Genomic DNA, 25,140 nt, shown 5'->3' with positions numbered 1-25,140 from the left:
CCTCCCCTTCACAGTTCAGATGTGGAGGGTGAACTCATGGGAATGCAATTTACACACTCGTCTTCCAAACTGACAAACTGAAACCAATAGCAAAAAATTAACCTATTAAAAAGTCTAAGAAAAAACATATATAACTACAAGTTTACATGTTATGATCATATGCAAGTTGAAGTTTCTGTGGTAAATGTTGCATTCCATTGCCTAAGAAATCCAACAAGTTACTGACATTTATCAACTTTAAATATTGCTTACAGTACACCCATTTAAAACAAAGAAATATTTCTTCATATAAATGTTACCTATTTCACAGTTCTATACAGCATTCTGGTGCCTATTTAAATAAGTTTTGAACACCCTGCATAATAACCCCACATTTTACTAAACACAGTCATTTCTAATGCATGTTTTGGCTGAAGAAGGTTTTATTAGCTCAATTTCTGATTTAGTAATGTAATTAAGTACATGACTAGCTCTCAGTCCCTTGGCCCCATTCCCATGTCTATCATTTGCCATTTTTTGATTAACTGCATTGAACTAGAAACTTGCAGAAAAAGATCTTGGACTTAGAAGAATACCACTACCACTCCAATATGTGCTCTAAAAGGAGCTAACGGCACATTTCAACGTACAGTGCCAGACAATATTCCACAATATTTTTCCTCGTGGAAAAACGCACTTGCATGTAAGAACCATCCAAATCTGTGAAATCACAGCATAACGCACATCTGTATGAGAGCCTTAGATATCACTTCACGGGAGAAATTAGTGAAATGTCATATTATTAAATGGTAATTATTCACTTTATCACAAAACATCTTTGAAAAGATTGCAGCCTTCTGATAATATTATAAAGCAGATTTCCTAAAAGGTTTTAGTCCTAGGCGGCATACATTTTGTTCAACTGTAATAAAAAAAAAATGTTGAAACTAAGAAAACTAAAATTTATCATATATATTAAAAAGAAGTTGAAAAGATGCTTTAACAAACACATGAGACTGTTAAATAGTAAATATCTGCCCCAAGCAAAGAACAATCCTACCTGTATTTCACATTGATTAAAATGTTCACCTGAAAACTGTGGTGAGAAAGATGGAAAAAAAAATGAATTACCTGCAAACAGAGCATTGCCGCTGTGGCTGTAGAGCAGTGAACATCACTATCACAGAGTAGTTACGAGGTGGAGCCTTCACAAATCTTCGGAATTTGTCTCCATTCATGCGGATGACCGAGCGCCTTGAGCTCCACTCCATCAGCTGTTCTACCTTCTCAGCCAGAAGATTCTGTAATTGAGGACAAAGATGAGGAACACATAAGCTTAAACTTCAAGCACTTTATAGCTATATTCTGCCTTTGCATGCCCAGAGGGGACAACTGTATAGCACAGTTTAGTCTTGTATGCAGACAAGTAGATTGTAAGTATCTTAAAGTAACTCAATCCAGTCTTAAGGGGAAAGGATGCACAAAATGAAATAAGACAGCTTCCTACCTACAGCAAAGGCATAGAGTAAGGCTGACTAAGTAAGAGATATCAGTATGGCAATCATTTAACTTCCATTGACAATTGGAAGCTTTAGATGATGCAGCATTATGCTACGCATTCTATTTAGTAAAAATCACAGGAAGATATTGTCAGTCAAACATTAAGATGAAAGAAAAATCTGTTACAAATAAATAGATATACAGACTTTCCTTACAAATATGCATATTTATGTTGAATTTATACATTAATATTTTGTATTTTGATACAGATTGCCCTGTTTTGTAAACCCACCTAGGCATGCTTCATTGTAAGATCATGGTTTTAGTTGCTTTTAAGACTGAGATCACTATTTGGGCTGAACTATGACTGTATAAGAAGAAAAAAAAAAAAAAACACACATTTGTTTGCATGCTTTTTTCTTTTCCATGAAAGTATTAAGTCACACAAACAATCTAAAAGCAGGCTATGACACACATTAGCAGATGGCCCTTACATCAAACACATTCATCTAACTATTCCTGTGAAAATCTATTTATACTTTTTTTTTTTTTTCCAAGTGAGACTGATGTCATACACGCTCTGTAGAGAATTGTTAGTTTCTTGAAATCACCTACTTTGAATGAGGCTGCACTGACTATGCTGTAGGTGGATTGCTACACCTACAACATACCAGGACCAATGCAACAATCCATCTTGTTTTAAGTTCCTCACCCAAGGACAGAGTGAAAGCTGCCTATATTGAATAATAGCAGATGGAAAAAAACAGCAAAGAAAACTGGAATAATACACACAGAAGCTGAGTGCTGAGGGAGGGTGGGCAGGACAGAAAAAAAGAGACAGAAAGAAATAGAGGGAAAGTTGGGCACCAACCAAGAGAGAAACTATGGTCAGAAAACTGGAAGGTATGAGACCTGTGATAAGGCAAGGATGAGTTGGTGAAAGAGGAAAGGAATGAAGATCTGGGAAAAGAGAACACGGTAACAGGCGAGACAAAGAACGCAAGTACTGTGCAAGAACAACTGTCCAAGGAGACAAGATGGCTTCTCTGGGATAAAAATAAATAAAAATAAAATAAATAGAATAATAACTTAATCTAGTAACATTCTGACAAATCAGTATGGCCATAATTAAGAGTCAAAATACATATATGAGGGAGGGAAGGACTAACTACAACAATAAAGGAAAACTACTGTCGTAGCTTTCATCCTAAAAATTAACAGACAATGGTCCTTACAGCTTCTGCTAAGGCACAAATGATAATCAGAAGTTTTAAGTCTAAAAGAAGCTTTGATCAGAATAAACACTGAACAGTTTTGAGACAGCTAAATTTATTTGTCCCCATAAAGCCTTAAAGAAAAAAGAAATCTTTTAAATTTTCATTGCCATTCCCATATTTTGGCTGATTTTTATAATCACAAATCCCAAAGGAGAAATTATAACTTTGCTTATCATGAGAATACCAATGAATCAATTAATACTAGAAGTTTTCTTCTGCTAATAGACTTACTAGTTTTTGGTAGTTTTGCTTCAATAAGATATTACAAAAGTTCTTTTTCTAAAAATAAAATAAAATAAAATAAAATAATAATAATAATAATAAAAAATAAAGCCTACTCATTTGTATCCTCAGTTAGCTGTATCCGGATAAAACATATTAATTTCAAAAGATACACTGGTTTTGTTTTAGGCACACCAGCGCACAATATGCAGTAAAACTGAAAGAGCAAAAAGGATGTGGAAAATATTTCCAAAAATTGGAATAACTGAAGTAAAGGATAAACCAAAGAGAACTAATAAACCAACATAACTTTTAAATTAGCACAGAAGAGCGTATAATGTGTTTCTTGGTAGAGAAAACCACACACTTTTTACAAAATAGGTCTTATTCTGAGACAAGAAGTAGAAACCCATGAACTATCATTAAGGGTATTAAAGGGAAAGCACGATCTTGATAGAAAAAAACAGGGAAGAAAAAGACAGTTGTTTATTACTGCTATATCATATTTTTCTACAAAATTATCAATAATATCAGAAGAGAACTCCCCAGAGAAGCCCCATACAAAGCTGAATTTGGAAACTTGTGTTACCAGTAAGCAATTGCCTTGTGGTGTGGTGGTTCCCCCCCCCCCCTCCAGATTTAGCCATGTATGTGGTCACCTACATGTAACCATGAAGGCTCTTGTACAGTACCATGAAGTTCACCACAATGTTCTCAACCACTTATATCTTTTGTTCTGCTTTTTCTAAATACTAGGTAGAAAGTCAGCAAATGAACTAACTAAATAATTTTACTGTACTAAGTAACCAACTTCACATTCTTGAAGTATTGTTTGTCAGGTACAACTTCATCACTTGCTTCCATGGATTCTGAAAAATCTACCATTTTTTTGAATCTAAAAATACCATTGAATAAACAGTGGATAATCACATAACATTACAAAAAATCTTCTAATGGCCAGATTACCTAATTTTAGATAACTGACTGTACTTAATTATCCTATCATTTTTTTAAAAAATCACTTCTATTCCAGAAAGGCTGCTTTTGCAGAATAATGAATAGATCAGATCTTCTGGAGTTAGGTAGCTTCACAGTGATGTCTGTGCCATGTCTTATATTTTACGGCTTTCTGGTTTATAACACTTTACAGATAGATGAGGTCTGATACTGATCTGTCTTTTATAAAACCTTTACACAATGAATGCTGCTCATTTCATTTAATAATGAAATAAATATAGTGTTATTTTGAGTTTCCACTGTAGCTGTGCATTTTACTTTGAAGTAGAGCACCAGCATTCAGGAAAGATGGCAGATTTCAACATTACAACTGTTTTCAACTTTGAATCAAAAAAGGCACCTACTGTCAATACAGTCAGAAATTGAGTAGTCTATAAAAGGAGAAAAAAAATGTATATTTTAAATGCTGAAGCTACGAGACTGGACTTTGAGATTTCATAATCCAGAATGTATATCTGATATTTTTGTAAGAAAATAAACAGTTTTTAAAATAAGACTACATAAAAACAAATAGGAAAAAAAAAAAAAAAAGATTGTTGACTACAAGTATGACTACAAGCTGTATCTCCAGTCAATTTTTTTCTCCTGCATAAAAGAACAGTGTTGGAAAACTAAGGGAAAAAAGTTAATGTCAATTAATACCCAGGAAAGCATTGTTAAAAAAGAAAATTTACATGACCCTAAATTATTCTTGCAATGTACATTACTCAAACTGAAGATATCCTTCAGCATTTTTCTTTCACCCAGCTATACAGAAACTATCACCAAAGCGAATCACCTTTAAGATGCCAGATTGTTGTTAAAGTGTTACTGACTCACCTCTTTCCACTTAGCAAACTTTTTTGTTTGCCAGAATCCTCCATCTCTCCAAATCCCCAAATAAGAGAAGGTGGCTAAATCTGACACACTAGGCAAAACATTGCTTGCGATGACTGAGATACTTGAATGACTGCTGTTCACGTCCAGAAAATTGCAATCATCATCTCATTTTTGCTCTATGCTGCTAGTTTTCTGCTCCTTTCCAATTCATAGAAGACCCCATATCTGTTTAAACATTTATTTAAAGAGACCCTCAGAACACTCACTAGTTAATTTACCAGCTTCCTGCTGATAACTCAAAGGGACTTTGTTGTTGTTGAAACACAACCATAAATCCGAGGAAGAAAAATTCCTCTTTTAAGAAAAAACTTGGAATGTAGTTGGTGCAAACAGCTGTGTAAAACATTTAAACCAATAGGTGAAAAGGCAGTCATGTATCATTTATTTTCATTAGCTGATGCTCCAACTAGAATAAAGGAAAATGCAAGATCTACGTGTGTGAACAACATGAACATTAAGAATTGTAAAACACAACAGTAACACTGCTTGCTGTTCCTACTGTTTTGTAACAAATCCAAATACACAGCACTTTTTTTTTTTCTTTTTTTTTCAAAACTAAATAAACCATAAAAACATAACTGAGAAAATCAGAATCCAGGAATTTTCTGAAGCAATAAAGAAAGCAGTTCAGGGATTTCTCCATGAAGAGATGACCTATGAAAATCATTTTTGTTGCTGGAGTAGGAGTAGAGCAATTAATGTTTTGGCCTCAATCCTGTTAAGCAGATGAGCAGTCCCTACTGAAGTCAGGTGCTCAGGAGAGCAATTCTAAATAATTCTGCTTTTGTTACTATGGCTAGCAAAAGATTTTCCATGTGAAGTTACCCACATCACTGAATCAAGAATAAAGCAAAAGAATATATTTAAAGTTCATCTATTATAGATCTTGGTTTCCAGTGATGTGATGAAACAACTATGCCACCTGTCAGAAGTGTAGGCAAACTGTGACAAGCTATGAAAAAGATAATGCTGGCAGGCCTGGCTTCTGGCATCTGCACCTGGTTAGAAGCCTTCCACAAAGCAATTCCCAGTTAGGGATTGCTTCCCAGTGATCCCCCGTATCTCCTCCTTGCTTCTTAACCCAGTAGAGCTTGGCATTTACAAGCCTTCCTTTTTGTACTTGCAGCTTAGCAACTCAAATCACGGCTTTATTTCCATTCTCCAAAGACAAAGGATAAACAACAACCACCACCCTATATACATGTTTCCCATCACTTGACTGCTAATCTTCCTTGACCAGATTTTGTAAATTCCTCTTGGCCCAAATAAAACCATGCATGGCTGAGGAATAAAACAAACAAAAACGAAATAAAACAAACAAAAAAAATATTTTCCCAATTGCAGCTTGCCCTGGCCACCCAATGGATGTGATACATTCTCAAGACAAACCTCTTATTTTTAAGACAAAATATATATATTCTTAAATCTCTTTTAATTCAGATCTGCTTATCTTGGCAATAGCTGATTTAGAAAATATGTACCATAGTAATATGGCAGGAGTATGGCAAAGAGTAGTTTCTCCATGAGTTCTGTCAGAGCATCTTTATCATTATCATTTTGTTTGAGTTTACATTATAGGAACTGTATTTTGAGTTGAGTTTCTACTTTAAACCTCTTTTGATTTACCTTGCCTTCGGTTAGAACATCACCACACAGGTAACTTACGACAAATGGCCATTAAAAAAAGTGAAGTCCCAAGATCCTACTAAATGCTTCAGTTTCCAAATTAGCCCCCATTCATTTGAAACTAACTGGGTCTACCAACCAGCCTCCTTCAGGTTTCAGAAGAGGCTTTAGGTATGAGAAAAGAGGATATGCCCCCTTGAATACAACTAGACTTGTGAACACAGAAGACCTTAACTCTGGAAAGGTAGGGCCAAGGTCTGTAAGAGGAGATACCAGTATTAAGAAGAAGTCCTCATAATAGTTACTAAGAATTAGATGAAGACTCTGCTAGTAAGACTGAGGAACCATTTATTAGCAAGCCATGCTCCATTTCCTGATGAAAAATTCAAATTCAGCCTAGTAGCTCAAATCTCACAGTTTCAGTAGTGGAAAAAAAAAAAAAAAAAAAGTATCTTATAAATTAATGGTGTTATACTAACATTGCTACAGGAGATTAACTATGTTTTTAAAGGATTTATTAAATTACAACTTTGCTAATCAAAAAAATTGAGATGGCTTGATTGTCATGTTTCTTAAACATATACCTTTCCAAAAGGAGCTAATGTAGACTGAAAGACTGCTTGAAGAATGAGTTTCTCTAAACATTCCTTATGATTTCTTTCTTTTCTGTGAGTGGCAAGTCTAAACTAGAGTCTAAACATGGCTTATGGACTTGAATTTACTTTAAAAAAAAAAATATCTGATCTGTGTATATCTTCACTCTTCTCCAGCACTTCCATGATCCTGGAAAACTATTAAAGCATATTTCACTTCTTGTAAAAAGTTAATTCCTCTTGGAAAAAACAGACCTGCAGCATCAGTAGCTTTACATAAAATATTATTTATTGTTTTAAACTTGTCTATAAACAGGAATAGAAATTGTGGGTCATGTCAAATTTACACTTTGTTAAATGCAATTTCTTCATAAACACAAGAAAATAGCTCTAACAGAGACCTTTAGGATTAGAGGCACCTGATCTTTCATGAAGCAAAATGCTTTTCTTCAGCAGAAATTAGCAACATTTACACAAATTCTGAAGGCATCAGAAGCACTGTACAATCTTCTACAGGTCATAAACTAATTCCTTTGTTGAGAAAGTTTTTATTTGTACTAAAATGTTTTCTTCCCTTGTCCTCCTTGTCCTATCCTTGTCCTGTTTATCAGCGGAAAGGCCAACAAGGGAAGCATCCTGGTGGGGGTCTGTTATAGAATGCCAAACCAGGATGAGGGGACGGATGAGTAGTTCTACAGGCAGCTGGCAGAAGTTGCGAAATCGTCAGCGCTTGTTCTTGTGGGGGACTTTAACTTCCCAGACATATCCTGGAAACACAACACAGCCCAGAGAAAGCAGTCCAGGAGGTTTCTGGAGAGCGTGGAAGATAACTTCCTGACGCAGCTGGTTGGCGAGCCTACCAGGGGATGTGCCCCGCTAGACCTTCTGTTCACTAACAGAGAAGGACTGGTGGGAGATGTGCTGGTCAGGGGCTGTCTCGGGCAGAGTGACCATGAAATGGTAGAGTTCTCGATACTTGGCAAAGTCAGGAAGGGGATCAGTAAAACCGCTGTCTTGGACTTCCAGAGGGCTGACTTTGAGCTGTTCAGGACACTGGTTGGCAGAGTCCCTTGGGAGGCAGTACTGAAAGACAGAGGAGCCCAGGAGGGCTGGGCGCTCTTCAAGAAAGAAATCTTAATGGCTCAGGAGCGGTCTGTCCCCACGTGCCCAAAGACAAGCCAGCGTGGAAGAAGACCGGCCTGGCTGAGCAGAGAGCTGTGGCTCGAGCTTAGGAGAAAAAAGAGGGTTTATAATCTTTGGAAAAGAGGGCGGGCCACTCAGGGAGACTATAAGGATGCTGCAAGGCGGTGCAGGGACAAAATCAGAAAGGCCAAAGCTCATCTGGCGCTCAATCTGGCCACTGCTGTTAAAGACAACAAAAAATGTTTTTATAAATACATCAACACAAAAAGGAGGACTAAGGAGAATCTCCACCCTCTACTGGATGCGGGGGGAAACTTAGTAACCAGAGATGAGGAAAAAGCTGAGGTGATTAATGCCTTCTTTGCCTCAGTCTAGAGCAGCAAAACCAGTTGTTCTCTTGATGCCCAGTACCCTGAGCTGGTGGAAGGGGATGGGGAGCAGAATGTGGCCGCCACAATCCACGAGGAAATGGCTGGCAACCTGCTACAGCATTTGGATGTACGCAAGTCGATGGGGCCGGATGGGATCCACCCGAGGGTGCTGAGAGAACTGGTGGAGGAGCTGGCCAAGCTGCTTTCCATCATTTATTGGCAGTCCTGGCTATCGGGGGAGGTCCCACTTGACTAGCGGCTAGCAAACGTGATGCCCATCTACAAGAAGGGACAGAGGGTAGACCCAGGGAACTATAGGCCTGTTAGTTTAACATCAGTGCCAGGGAAGCTCTTGGAGCAGATTATCTTGGGTGTCATCATGCAGCAGTTGCAGGGCAAGCAGGCGATCAGGCCCAGTCAGCATGGGTTTATGAAGGGCAGGTCCTGCTTGACGAACCTGATCTCCTTCTATGACAAGGTGACATGCTTAGTGGATGAGGGAAAGGCTGTGGATGTGGTCTACCTTGACTTCAGTAAGGCTTTTGACACCGTTCCCCACAGCATTCTCCTCAGGAAACTGGCTGCTCATGGCTTGGGCTGTTGTACACTTCGTTGGGTTAAGAGCTGGCTGGATGGCCAGGCCCAGAGAGTTGTGGTGAATGGAGTCAAATCCAGTCGGAGGCCGGTCACTAGTGGAGTCCCCCAGTCCCTCGGTACTGGGACCAATCCTCTTTAACACCTTCATGGATGATCTGGACAAGGGGATCGAGTGCACCCTCAGCAAGTTTGCAGACGACACCAAGTTAGGTGCATGTGTCGATCTGCTCGAGGGTAGGAAGGCTCTGCAGGAGCATCTGGATAGGCTGGACCGATGGGCCGAGGTCAACGGTATGAAGTTGAACAAGGCCAATTGCCGGGTCCTGCACCTGGGGCACAACAACCCCAAGCAGAGCTACAGGCTGGGAGATGAGTGGTTGGAAAGCTGCCTGGCAGAGAAGGACCTGGGCGTGATGGTTGATAGTCGGCTGAATATGAGCCAGCAGTGTGCTCAGGCGGCCAAGAAGGCCAACAGCATCCTGGCTTGTATAAGAAACAGCATGGCCAGCAGGTCCAGGGAAGTGATTGTCCCCCTGTACTTGGCTCTGGTGAGGCCGCACCTCGAGTATTGCGTTCAGTTTTGGGCCCCTTGCTACAAGAAGGACATGGAGGTGCTTGAGCGAGTCCAGAGAAGGGCTACGAATCTGGTGAGGGGTCTGAAGAACAAAGCCTTATGAGGAGCGGCTGAGGGAGCTGGGACTGTTTAAGCCCGGAGAAGAGGAGGCTCAGGGGTGACCTTATTGCACTCTACAGGTACCTGAAAGGAGGCTGTAGCGAGGTGGGGGTTGGTCTATTCTCCCACGTGCCTGGTGACAGGACGAGGGGGAATGGGCTAAAGTTGCGCCAGGGGAGGTTTAGACTGGATATTAGGAAGAACTTCTTTACCTAAAGGGTTGTTAGGGATTGAAATAGGCTGCCCAGGGAAGTGGTTGAGTCACCATCCCTGGAGGTCTTTAAAAGACGTTTAGATGTAGAGCTTAGGGATATGGTTTAGTGGAAGATTTGTTAGCGTTAGGTCAGAGGTTGGACTCTGATCTTGGAGGTCTCTTCCAACCTCGACTGTTCTGTGATTCTGTGATCCCTCTATCCTCTGCAGCTTTCCAAGATCTTTCAAAGGTAATTTTTTTTTTTTAGAAATAAATTCTATTTGTTAATAGAAAGATTACTAACTAGTAATGTACAAATAAATTTTTAAAGACAGTAATTTGTCTGAAAGGGAAGATTTTATTTACAAAAAGCCATTGCCTAAAAATAATTGAGAAGCCATGTAAACTGGCACAGTATGACTGACTCAATATTATGCTCCACTGACTCGAAGTTGATATAGCTTTGACAGTTTAAACAGGATTTGCTTCTTGGAATTTCATCTTTTCATCATGATTTTTAAACAGATGCTTTAAGTTAGTTCTACGCACAATTATTATTCCACAAAAAATGGAAAAGTAAATTGTCCATTTAAGGTCCAGATAAATAAGTCAGAACTAAAAGTACCAAGTTTTTTTTTTATTATTATTAATATTATTTTAGCCAACAAGATGCACTAGTAACAATTAAAGAAAAGCTTTGTTGATTTCCTATTAAACAGAGATGTCAATTTCTGATCACTATACAAAAATAAAATTACATTAATACATATTTTTCACAGTAGAAAATGCAGGCTAGAAATTAACCTATATAATGGTTTACATGGATCTATTTGATTCAGAGGATTTCAAAGTGATCCTTAATTTCCATGGATCCATAATTGATTATTGCTTTCAAATTATAAGAAATTCATTATTTTTAATAAATATTTTTCAGCACATTCATAACATGTCACAATTTTTAATATAACTATAAAGTTCACCTAGTATAAAACTAAGTCTGTATAGTCAACAGTATTAATTACAGAGCAGGACTCTAGTACTGTAAACAAGCACATATCCCTATTGTAATGTGTTAAACACTGCATTAGTCTCTTAGAGTTTATAGAAATAGGCCTAGGCAGCATGCCTTGTACAATATTAACAAGACTTTTTCCCCCCTTTTTTTCCCCACAGATCATAGAAGTAATTAAAAACATGAAAAGAAGTTGTGGGGAGCGGCCTTTTCTCAGATAACTACTGACTAGAGGGAATGGCCTGAAGCTGTGCCAGGGGAGGTTCAGGTTGGAAATGAGGAGACATTTCTTCTTAGAAAGAGCAGTCAAGCATTGGAACAGGTTACCCAGGGAAGTGGTGGGGTCACTGTCCCTGGGGGTGTTCAAGGAAAGGTTGGCCGTAGTGCTTGGGGACATGGTTTAGTGGGTGACATTGGTGGTAGGGGGATGGTTGGACCAGATGATCTTGAAGGTTTTTTCCAACCTTAATGATTCTATGAAGACAAATATAAGGAGGATGAATTACAAATTAGAGAAAAAATACTAGAAGGAAAAACTCTGCAAAAGCTCAAAGTATATTTTGTTTAAGTCACTTTTACACTGAAAAGATATTACTCTTGGGAAAACTTAATATAGGACAACCAGGAAGATTCCGAGACTACATGTTATATAGGAAGACTTAAGAAGCTCAATTTATTCTCACTGGAAAACATTTCAGGGTGACCTAGCAAAAATATCGCAAAAGCTTTTAATTTTAAGATCAGGAAAAAAAGCCTTTGCAAAATATTAAAATGATACAAAAAGTTAAAAACTAACATTATTGAATAAGGAGCAGAACATAGAATATTTTGAGTTGGAAGGAACCCAGAAGGATCACTGAGTCCAAATCCTAGCTCCACACAGGATCACCCAAAAATCGGACCATGTGTCTGAGAGCATTGTCCAAACACTTCTTGAAATTCAGCGGGCTCGGTGCCATGGCCACTTTCCTGGGAAGCGTGTTCCAGTGCTCAACCATCATTGCAGTAAAGAACCTTCTCCTAACATCCAGCCTCATCAACCTCTTTTATCACAGCTTCATGCCATTCCCTTGGGTCAAAATTGAAATATCTGTGCAGAGTTACAGTTAGTAGGTTAAGCATCTTATAAATGACTATGCTTTTTCAGTATTTAGAATCACAGACTCCTCAGATTCCTGATAACTGGATATGACCATACCTTTTGATTGGTAAACTTGTGATTTTTAAGCAGATACTTTTAAATCAGTTCTATGCCCAGCTATTATTTCACAAATAAAAACTTTGTTTGCCCAGGAATACACCTCACTGCTACAGATCACCAGGGCATGCTGTGGCACTAATACACTCATTCAGTCGTTTCTGAATACTTTGAGTTTTAGCTAAGACTGCATACTTAGCTAAGACAATCCTTTAAGCTAGTTTCTATTAGTATTTGCATTCTGAATTTCAGGAATTCTTCCACGCATCCAAGACCTTTTATGAAGTTCAGTTTGCTGTAATACTTATGGCACTCAGCAGCCTGGCTGAATGTACAGTAGAGAATTATGAAATAACAACTGGAAGCCATTCAACAACTGTTACACATGTACCTCTCCTGCTAGAAATATTAACTTCTCCGACTCACTATTAACACTTTTTTTTTAAAAAAGAAACTTTTGATCCCACTCTCTTCCCTTTACTTTTTTTTTTCAACATTTCACAGAATCACAGAATCACAGAATTTCTAGGTTGGAAGAGACCTCAAGATCATCGAGTCCAACCTCTAACCTAACATTAACAGTCCCCACTAAACCATATCCCTAAGCTCTACATCTAAACGTCTTTTGAAGACTTCCAGGGATGGTGACTCCACCACCTCCCTGGGCAGCCTGTTCCAATGCCTCACAACCCTTTCAGTAAAGAAGCTCTTCCTAACATCTGACCTAAACCTCCCCTGGCGCAACTTTAGCCCATTCCCCCTCGTCCTGTCACCAGGCACGTGGGAGAACAGGCCAACCCCCACCTCGCTACAGCCTCCTTTAAGGTATCTGTAGAGAGCGATAAGGTCGCCCCTGAGCCTCCTCTTCTCCAGGCTGAATAAGCCCAGCTCCTTCAGCCGCTCCTCGTAGGACTTGTTCTCCAGGCCCCTCACCAGCTTCGTAGCCCTTCTCTGGACCCGCTCAAGCACCTCGATGTCCTTCTTGTAGCGAGGGGCCCAAAACTGAACACAGTACTCGAGGTACGGCCTCACCAGAGCCGAGTACAGGGGGACAATCACCTCCCTAGCCCTGCTGGTCACACTATTTCTGATACAAGCCAGGATGCCGTTGGCCTTCTTGGCCACCTGAGCACACTGCTGGCTCATATTCAGCCGACTGTCCACTATCACTCCCAGGTCCTTCTCCGCCTGGCAGCTCTCCAACCACTCATCTCCCAGCCTGTAGCTCTGCTTGGGGTTATTACGCCCCAGGTGCAGGACCCGGCACTTGGCCTTGTTAAACTTCATGCAGTTGACCCCAGCCCATCGGTGCAGCCTATCCAGATCCTCCTGCAGAGCCTTCCTACCCTCGAGCAGATCGACACTCGCACCTAACTTGGTGTCATCTGCAAACTTACTGAGGGTGCACTCAATGCCCTCGTCCAGATCATTGATGAAGATGTTAAAGAGGACCGGCCCCAGCACCGAGCCCTGGGGGACGCCACTAGTGACTGGCCTCCAACTGGATTTGACTCCATTTACCACAACTCTCTGGGTCCGGCTATCCAGCCAGTTTCTAACCCAACGAAGCGTGCGCCAGTCCAAGCCAAGAGCAGCCAGTTTCTTGAGGAGAATGCTGTGGGAGACGGTGTCAAAAGCCTTGCTGAAGTCAAGGTAGACCACATCCACAGCCTTTCCCTCGTCCACCCAGCGCGACACTTTGTCATAGAAGGAGATCAGGTTCGTCAAGCAGGACCTGCCTTCCATAAACCCATGCTGACTGCGCCTGATCGCCTGCTTGCCCTTCAAGTGCCGCATGATGACTCCCAAGAGGATCTGCTCATTTGCTATAATCAGCACCTTATTTAAACTATCCAGATCATTTAAAGAAATGTCATTTGTGCGCTAAAAGCAAAGTCTCAATAGTATAGAAACTAGATACGAGCCATTTCTCTTTTCTTCTCCTTCTCAATGAGGACGATGGCAGTAACACACAGGTAAACCATTTCAGAAAATTAAGGTTGCTTTTCATTTGGTGAAATGTCTGCAGTAAATCACCATTTGAAAGGGGACAAAAACTGAAAAAGCAACAAGAGTTCAGGGTATTAGTGGATGCTAGGACACACAAAAGAGAATTAGCTTGGACAACTCAGTCAAAACACTGTGAAGAGAAGAGGAAATACATATGCCCATATGGGAATATGCCTTAAGACTCAATCTTAGAGAACAGTATATATGAAGTGTAACTTATTTTCTCTCTGAAAAATTAAAGAACTTAAATTGCAGCCACATCTTTTCTATCCAGGAATACTAGAGAGACATTTTACAAAGCCATTCATAGCTGAGCTCTATTCACTGTGGAATAACCACATACAGACTAGCCCCTCAAAGCTGTGAAGTACTGTGCCACCCAGTAATAAACCCAGATAATAAAACCTTGGTAAGTGTTAAAAAGGGATTTTCTTTCTCATCAATTTTCTAAGTTATTTCAAACATCAGGTTAAAATGCAGATGCCGTAGGTTCTATTTTCAATCACTAGATGTACAGAAAAGATTATGAACAACTGGTGCAATGATAACAAGTTTTACTTTACAAAGAAGCTTATTATAAACAGCTAGCTATGGGAAAAGTACTAGGACTTTATAGCAAACAAGATTCTAACAGAAGAATGCTAAGGGACAGGAGCACATCCTATTAAAAGAAAGGATGGAAATCAATTTAACTTCAACAATCACTTAAAATTTTAAATGCCAAGTGAATACAATACAAATCAAAGATGCCTTGGTTCCGTACATGAGCGTAAACATACTAGAATAAAAAGGAATGAAAGGGCAGAAATGAAACGGTTGTAAGAGCACTTAAGCACTGCTTAGTAATCAGAAATATAACTGCTTGAACAAGAAAACAATGAAAGCTCAATCAAACATGCTGTAATAATGTTGACAGAATCCCCTTAAGAATAATGAATGTAAGATTTTATTTTTTTCCAATTGCTCCATCAAGGAGCATAACAGTACATTACCTTATTTTGTTATTATATAACGGACAGTTAAAATGAGGGTATAGAATATTAAATAACATAAAAGACATTTAGATGAGGCTAAGTGACCTTTAACTAAATCAATACATCAGAGTTCTTACAAAGAAGTTATTCCACACAAGCACAGAAAGACCACTTAAGTTGATCTAGAGGCCGCATAAAGTATCTGATTGAAAAGCAATCTGGGTATGAGCAAAATCTGGATACCTCACCTTCCCAGACTTAGAACAGAGAGAGGTCACAGGCTTGCCTTTTTGTTTTTTACCAAAAAGAGTCTCAAGTACCTATTTTCTAGTGGCATGTTTACAATTACCCCCCCCCCCCCCAAAAAAAAAAAAAAATTACCTTGCTGATTAGCACACAGGGAAAGTAAGCAATAGAGTTAAATCTCTTGTCTGCTTCTTCACAACACACTGTGAATAGTAAGTGAATTAAAAGACTAATTGCAGAGCAAAGGTGTAGTGATAAGCAATAAACAATTTCTATCTTGTGACAAGCACATTAGACACTTTCTGAAGTAGGATACCTAGCTATGCAAAAACTAGTCTACCTACATGTCAAAGCTATTAATCAAAAAATTGCAATCAATCTTGTTGTCAATCTTTAGATTAGCATCATTACTAAAGACACTGAAACATCTTCTAAATACCTACCACCAATACCAAACTGAATTTCTTCTTTAAAATTCTAAATGTCAAAAACATCAAAAAGAACATGAGGGTTTCTCAATTTGAGTAGTGTCATAAATTATAGAAGTCCAAATTGCACAGCTAGCATAACTAGTCAGGTACTGAGATCACTAAAATGGGAATATGTTAGAATATTGTCTACCAAAACACAATTTGACAAAGGCTTCAATACATTGGCATATGACCAAATGGCTTATTTTTTTGCTCTGGTGACTTTTACATTCTCTAAGAAATCTAGTATTATGTATTTGGATTTTTGCCCATATCTTTTGTTACAGCACCACAATCATCCTAAATTACTACAAATTAGAATTACTTGGAATATATTTGTAATATAATATTGTTTAGAGCCTGATTTCTAGGCAGATTCTAAAACTTTCCTAGCAAGTTTGTCTAGTCACAAATTGAATGCCATCTTATTTCCACTCTTCTACTATTGATAAGTAAGCAAAGATGTGACACAACCTCAGGCTCAGAAAACCTAGAAGCTACACACTTCTGTAAGAAAGAGGTTATATCTAATGAAATACATTCTACATCTGTCTTTTTCTTACCATCTCTTTTTGAGCATTTCTACTGGCTGCTTGTCAGGGTAGGATACTGCGCTAGCCAGACTCCTGGTGTAAGCCTTGGGACAGTATCTGCTGCACTGGAAATTGCTATGCTGCCTGGTATTTCAAAAGCCAAAACAAGATATTTTCAGTTTAGACTCCACTTCTGCTAACCTGCAATACAGATTTACATACATACGCACCCGTAACTGAATGGAAAAATTTTAAGGGTATATTTTCTATTTCAAAGTTATTGATCTACTAACTTGAGTAATTCCTGTTGCTCTGCAGATATTTTGAATGTACTTTTAAACATGGATGACCTGGGAAGAAACTTAACGAAAATGATGGCACATCACTTGGGAACTGAATCACTGCATAAACTAACGACTTTAAGTCTGTAGTTGACTTATTTTTAGACAGTGCCATCTCCAAAATTATACACTTAAGTACCTGATAATACAGTATTCCCACAGTGTTGTTTTGGAAATAAGAACTTTGGTTATTAAAAGCAGAAATGTCTTCTGTGAACTACTGTGATTTTATTTATATATATACACACTTTTAAAGCCATTAGATGTTGGTACCCTAATTAATATATGCATTGTAACCATAATTTGGTTTTCAAATTCAGACAGAAAAAGATGCTTCTGGTATAGAGGGTTTCAGAACACATGAATAAGATACCAACATCAGTCACAGATTTTTCTTGCAATGGAAATACAAGATCTGTTTGCTCAAACAATCTCAGGTATTTATTAATGCTGGCGTTGAAATTGTTCAAGTATGGAGGCTTAAGAAGAGAAGAGATAAACATGCAAAGATAGTTTTGTTCTTAAAATCAAGGACAAAATTTGTTTTGAAACATATGACTGCATATCCAATTTGAATTTGTGTTTAAAGAAATGTGTAAGTTCTTACTAATATTATCTTTTCTCTATAGCTTCATGTTTTACCCATAATCTTATATACCCATAGGATTAAACACCTCCAGTGTACCTCCCATGGAAAGAAATAAATATTACTTATAAAAGCAAACCTCCTCGCACTGCACAAGAAATGACAGCAATTAAATCTGCTAAGTCTAGAGTTATCAGGGCTAAAAATAACTGCTGATCCCCCTACCTCACCCAGACACTAGAAACTTTTTTGTGAAAGACGAAAATTCCTATTTCAAGACCTAAGCAAGTCAAGAAACACCAAGCTTCAGTTCCAGAACTGACTCAGTAGACTGCTGGTTATTCTCCTTCTGAATTTGAGGAAAACACAACAACCCTTGTGCTTTTGGAGTGGGGGTTGCTTAATGATAGAGAAGTAAGGAAAATAAAGTATTTGGCAGTTTATTTTTAGTGGTGGAATTTAAGGAATTCATTGACTAAAAGAAATGAAAAAAATAAGTAGAGAAGAGGCATGGCTGTAAGAGCTTCATGTACCACAGACCTATCCTAGAAATTAGCCTTCAGAACAGTTAGAAGGATAATTTTGTGAAGCACTTTCACTATTTTTTTTCTAATTGTAGAACAGCCATTTCTGCCCCTGATTATCTGCAGGCACCCTGATCCACTCTCAAGTCCTGTAAGGATATAACAGAGGTTGTACCAGGCCATGCTAAGCATCAGCCTAGTCCCCATACAACTGCAGACACCCACAAAACACTGCAGGAAGTGAGCAAACACGTTATATATCCTACTACATATTCAGTATCTCAGGGACATATGGCAATAGAAAATACTATCTTTGTATTTATGATAACTCCACAAGGATAAACAATGAAAATTACTGAAGCCAAAGACTGCATTATCTTCATATAACGCATCTATACATATACAAATAAAATTTATGCAGCTTCTTGTCTCTTCTTGGTTAGCAGCTAAGAGATAAGATACACTGCAGCTAACTCAACTTAGATTTAAATAGTCTTTTGCAATCTGCATTCTGTAAGGTCAATATTAACACACTAGTTAACCACTCTACCTTCCAGCACCCATTCACCTTTCAATTCCCATCCATCAGTGTAGAAAAAAAAAAAAAAAAAAAGGCACCTCAAAAACCCTGTTTTATAAAACAAGGAATCCTCAGGAACCTGCAAAAACAGCTTCCATGCAAAAGGTTTGCCTTTATGACTGAGAAGGTATAAAGCACTGCACTTCTTCCACATGATCCTACAGAAAGGCACTGTACCACCTTCCCCAGCAAATTTAGCTACACCAATAGCTCCAAAAAGTAAGTGAAAATACATCACTTTACAGTTAGAAGAGATGTTGCTATTATTTTTATGATAGCACAAAGGTCTAAGCTAGAACACTTGCACCTTCCTGTTGGAAGGATAAACCATAAAACCTGGGGAAGCAACTCATCAGCGATAACCAGATTTCTGAGTTCTTCATTAGTCGATTCAACATTACAAACTCCTTTACAAAAAGGATGTAAAAGGCAAGTTAACTAACTAGTCAAAGACCAAGTGTGGAAGAAAACTTTCATAAACTTTCTCTAGTTTAGGGAAGAGGAGGAGTGTAAGAGGGTAATGCTTTTGACAGATTAACAATAATTGCTATTGAGAGGAAGGTCATAGAGTCCTAAAAACAAAAGTAAGATCTGAAATAAATACAAAGCTCATCCATATGTTTAGCACAAAAACTGTTGACTATTAATTGATTATGCAAGAACATCAACCAAACCACCTCAATACAAGGAAAAATGACAGCCAGGAACATTCATTTCAAATTGGTTATATACCTTTGAACATAATCAGTTAGGGAGATTATCATCATTGGAAGCAGCTGAAACTTGTTATAGCATTAAAAATATGTCAAAGAAAAAGGAAAGATAACCCTGACTAGCTCCTTCCAATTCTAACCTGGCACAATTTATATCCTATGCTATTCAAGGGCATCAAGGTTTCACATTTCATGACCTGGATGCTAACAAATCTCTCTTCTACAAAATGAACTATGAAAACTTTCCTCCTCACTTTTAGTATGAGGGGGGAAACGAAAAAAAATGAGTAACAGCATTATGTATGTGCACATCCCTAAATAAAATTTGCAAAATTATACTGTAACATACAAATATTTTAGAAAGATAGGTTTTTTTTACTCTATACTTAAACAACAGGTAACAATTAGGGGTGAGGGGGTCCGCTTTGCTCTAACCAGCCTAGAGATGAAACAAATCTGAATGTAAATCCTGTTGCTTAAGAAATTCACAACACACACTTCAACTCCTTCCTACATTTTCACTGAACTAATACATCAGTGACCACAGGGAGGAGAAAAGCATTACAAAAAATTAGATGCAATTACTGTCCTAATCCCTATAGACATAAAGACTAAGAACATACTTTATCTCCATTTGACAGAACAGTATCCTTTAACAAGAACACCACATGATTTGTTGTAAACTTTTAGGTCTGAATCACATTTAAAAATAAGCATGAGAGGCATTATTTTCCAATTTACTATCCTGGTACATAAGTACTTATCTCCCACTCCAATAATTTAGTTCAGCTGAATTGAATTTGCTCTGCAGAACAATATAGTTCCAATAAGGAAATCAGTTTTATAATGCATAAAATGTATATAGCAAACAATAAATATAAAAATTAACATTCTGCATTATATATACACAGTTACCTATGCAGATTGAAACTGTAGAATATTAGTCATCTATACAAAAATGACTAATACAGAGTTTCTTTATACGCACAATCTAAGTAACACTGACTAGACTGAAATCATCTGACTGCTCAGCTGAGACAGTGTTAGCTTGGCCCATTGGGTTTGGCCAAATATCCAATAATGTAACATTTTGTGATACAAGGTAAGAAGAGACATTTAATATTTTTCTGAAAATACTTTTGCCAGAAATTATGCAAACATATGGTTCAAGCAACAAGCAAGTATACAGAAGTCCACATATTTGAACATCCCATAAAATACAACACATAGGGCAAGTGGGCTATATGGCTTTTTTTTTTTACCAGCTCTTAAAAAAAAAAAAGTAATTTGTAGTGTGACTAAGTCACTTTGCAAATACACAGCTCTGCCTTCAGGATACATTATCAAGATCTGTAATGCTAAAATAAAGCTTCTTATGTATACAAAAACAAACACTCTGAGCACATCATAATGTTTCCGCTTAAACAATACAGTTAACACAAGTGGTAAATTTACCTTTCTGCTACTTGTAAGTGGCATTTAAACAGACTGTCAGGGGGAAGAAAAAGATGCACATAAGGCAACCTTTAGACAAGTAAAATTTGAAATTTCAACCAACATGAGAGATGTCAAAAAAATGTACATTTTCAAATCATTTCCACCAAAAGATACATATCAGAGGCAAGCCAATGCTTTTAGAAAAGCTGAAGGTTGTGCTGGTGAGAGCCCACCTCAATTCTAACAACCATTTTGAGCAAGCTCTATTACCAGTTATATTACCTCACAGTCCATACTAGATTTAACAGGTCCTTTTTAGATTTAACAGCTCCTTTTTCTCTTTTCCATTACACACAGACATGAAATTATCCCCCTCTCCAATGGAAATGAATGAGCAGACAGACAAAAGGACTGTCTTTCAGTTTACTGCCAGCAGAGCTGGTTACTGGAATGGAGCACAGAGAACAGTCAAGAGTTTCAGAAAACCATGGGATTTATTTTTCTAGGAAGAGGAGATCCGGAAGATTTTCAGATGATACTCTGAAAATAACATGGGATCTATGATAATGGAGGAAGGAGAGAAGCAGTTTGGGAAAACAGCCAAGAAACTGTAAGCACAAAGGATACAAGCTTCTGCCATGCTCACAGTACATGGATGAAGAGTATATTTAAATCTGTGCTGTAAAGCCTAAAGAAACAAGAAGCTACGTTCAAGACCTTACACATCTCCCCAAAAATCCATAGCTGAATCCATGTATTCAACTCACTACTAAACACACATTTCAAACTGTAGAACAATGCACTTCTTTTTTAGTATTGCAATGATAAAGACTTAGGTTGTTCAGAGCACAGTCATAGTATTGTATTTTACGCTGATTATTATCAATAATAACAACATTGAGATAATAATTCCTTGCACAAAATAATTGAGAGTTCTACAAAAACTTAGTCAAGGAGCAGAAAACAATTGCAGAAGGTAACAGACGAGCACAGAACAAAGAGAGCTTTAGTTCTAACAATGTAGAAGCCATGAAGGGAGAGGTAACAGATCTCCTTTGCTCATTTACGTGTGTCTGTGCACAAGATACAGCAGATCAGTGAAAATAGAGGTGAATGTGATCTACCGTTGTTTCACCCTATCTATTGTCTAATCACAGTTAAGGTTTTGGAAATATGACAGAAAAAACAGATGCATCTTTAGGACGGAAAGAACATGAGTTTTTACAATGTTTTAAAGAACAGGAGTCTTTAAATTGCTTTCTGAGATGCCGCTTCAATAGGAAGATATTCATACAGTCTTGGATTTTTTTTTATTAAGTTAAACAGATGGACAAAAAAGACACTGTAGGATAATGAAGACTAGGAAGTTGGCAAAAATATCTGATTGTGCACAGAACAGTAAAATGAAATATGTTCTGAAGCGTTTGTTTACTTCTGCAACTATTGGTAGTAAATGGTATGTCATTTGTCACAAATATTGAAGGACTAGGGCTGGAATACAAACAGAAGGCAGATGGGGTAAGTAAAATGCTGTCATTTTTGTAAGTTTTCAGAGCAGGCACTGCTTTAATATTCATTAACTGTAGAGACCCTTTATTTTATCCCTGAAGCCCTAATTATTGTGAACCCACACTGTCATCTACATTTTTTGCAAGACTGCATCCTCTCCCTTTTTAGGAAACTTAATTAAATCTTTAATAAGCCAGTATAAATGTAAAGGATGTGGAACACAAAATATCACCTTATGAATATTTATTAAATTTCTGCAAACCCTAAAGCATTTCTCCCCAAATTAATGGTATGGAAAAAATTGATTTCAGTTTACCTGCCAAATTATTTTCTTTTAATAATTCCATCTGTTAGCTGTCATGACAGCTACTGAATACTGTCTGGATTCTGGATATAGTCTCCAGGAATTGGTATCATCCCCAAAGCTTAATATCAGCCTAAACCACAGCTGATCACTTCCTCAGATAATTGATTAAAATAATGTTGTTCTAATCATTGTGTGAAATTAAGTGTGAAATCTACCCATCCTCACCAAGCGGATGGTTTTGTTTTCATCTTCTTGCTCAGGTGCTAGCGTACAAAGTAGCCTGTAAGATCATCAAGGAAGTTAGCAATGACATTCAAGTGGTGTTACCACCACTCAGATATAAGATCTCACGTTCAAACTTGTGATAGTATAATTGCAATTTCTAAAACTACTTAATCCAGTACATTTACTTCAGGTAATTTGTTAGACCTCTTTTGGCAAACAAAGATGGTAAGATAGATAGCACAAATCAGTGAACTGAATACTGATGGTTGCATATATGCAAGCAATCTTCTCTCCAACAGCAAATGCTACTTTCACACAATACTAGCATATTCAAGATGTCCAGGGGACAAAGGAGAAAGGAGGAGCAGAGAAGACAATTTTTACATGTTTAAAAAAGAAGTGGACAGCTACACTTCTTGGGGGGAGAAATTATATTAATTAAAAAGACAAAACACATTGATTCCAGCTGACACTTGTGATAAAAAACACATAAATGAACTGATTTATTAGACATCAGTGCACTGTTGATTTCCTCGAGTTGTAGAAAATTCAACAGCTATGAAGGCATGACTTGCATTATTCATCTGCTCCAACTGAGATCTACAAATGACATTTAGAATGTCAGCACTGTTAATTTCAGTGCTGAATACTCTGATAGAAACATTCAGCTAACATTCTAACAAACTATCCAGCTGACTCTCAAATGCGAGAAAGCCAATGATTAACAAGAGAACAGTATATCTAGTTAGTCACTCTGCAATGCAGTTATGCTTTGTTGATACAAATACGTGGCATATGGAAAGAATACACAGCATACAAAATGAAACGCAAAATAAAAATCAGGGAAATTATGCTGGTGATGGGTAATTTTCATACCATAAGACAAGAAGCAGCATTACAAATCATTTAATCTAACCAACAAAAAGACAAAATAAATTAAATCCTCAGGTAAATTAAACTGAAGTTAACGAAGTAACTTACATTACAAAATTTGCACCTGATCTCTCACTTTGCCTAGAGCTTCAGCTTTCAACTGTCAAACCCAACAATTTTTGATAGATGAGACAGACCTTACTTAACAGATATGGTTTTTTATATAGGTAGGTTTAGACTGTGGTCAAGGCCATCCTTAATGCTTAACTTTATTCAAGGATTGAATTCAAGCCTTTACCTTCCAGGCAGATCAACAGATATTTGTTGCAATTCTCTCCTAAATACTTCAATATTTGCCAAACATTTTCTTCAGCGTGGATATCAGAACTGGCTATAATACCCTACCAATTGCTTTGTCCATGTCAATACAATGTGCATATGAAATCATTTGATCAGATAAATACTTCCTCAATTGTTTATTCAGAGACCATTCTCTTTACAACAGCTTAGAATTGGTATTCACTTGTAAATGGTGGCCATTATTTTCCTCCCTGTCACCACAGCATTCCAGGACAACCTTGCAGAAGTGACTCCAGACTTCATTCCTAGTCATATGCACCTATCAAGTGGGTGAGTTCAACATACAGAACTACTGCCCCCCTTAGTTTTTAACTACCAGAAATAATCCATATCCATATCATGCGTAAACCTATGCTTCTCTCTCCAAATGACTGATGGAAGATAACCTATATATTGGACTGTTTTGAATGAGGTAATTCAATATTTTATTATTTTTTTTTCCTGTCATGTGAAATTAACATTTCTTTCTTTTAGCTCCCTGAACATCTAGTGCCTAACTCTTGGGGAGCCTATCATTGAGCACAGCACTATCTCTTTTGGCAAGATTCAATACAGATTCAATTAAAATGCTTTTCAGAAATCTTATCTATTTTATGCTTCTCTAATCGTTAGGTATTCAAAAACAATTCTCCAAAGAAACACCAATTCTGGAGTAGAATACTACAGTATACGGTAACAAGACAATACAAGAGTCTTAAAATCAGTATCCTTTGACTGAAAATCTAGTCATGCTTAGTGTTTCACAGCGAGAACACCTCCTCACCTGTCATCGCTGTATGTTTCAGTTCTTGACAGCTTCACAATTTTAGCTAAGAAATGCCACAAACTAAGTTGGACCTTTGTACTATTCTTTGTTTCATTCAGTCTGTTGTCATGATGTTTTACATATGGAACAATGTTGCACATTCTTTCCTTCAAACAGCATCTTTCCTCTGGAGGCGTAAGACCTATTCCTTCCTTTCTCTTTATTCTAAGCTGTTGTCTTTAATAAAAATACAATTGAGAGTGCAACTTCTTCAAAATAATGAAAGTTCATTTCAGGTGAAATGGCAGGCTCAGAATTAAATTGTAATTTAAGAGTTAAGACAAGGTTCTTCCATTCAAAACATAAAACCTTATTTTGTGTTGTTGTTAGTACAAATTACTGGTTATACGATCATGGTTAGTTCAAT

General features: G+C 37.6%; 1 protein-coding gene across 2 annotated transcripts in view; it reads right to left on the bottom strand.

Moving 5' to 3' along the window:
* TUSC3 (tumor suppressor candidate 3) overlaps positions 1-25,140 on the bottom strand; it is a 119,324-nt gene that overhangs the window by 70,233 nt on the left and 23,951 nt on the right. For both annotated transcript variants that reach the window (XM_035323982.1, XM_035323981.1), the window contains exon 2: positions 1,111-1,280. In XM_035323982.1, the coding sequence (XP_035179873.1) occupies positions 1,111-1,280 (170 nt within the window). The remainder of the gene's footprint in view (positions 1-1,110; positions 1,281-25,140) is intronic.

Source organism: Oxyura jamaicensis, chromosome 4 (genome assembly GCF_011077185.1).
Source record: "Oxyura jamaicensis isolate SHBP4307 breed ruddy duck chromosome 4, BPBGC_Ojam_1.0, whole genome shotgun sequence".
NCBI classification, from domain to species: Eukaryota; Metazoa; Chordata; class Aves; order Anseriformes; family Anatidae; genus Oxyura; species Oxyura jamaicensis.
This window is presented reverse-complemented; position numbering and strand designations above follow the sequence as displayed.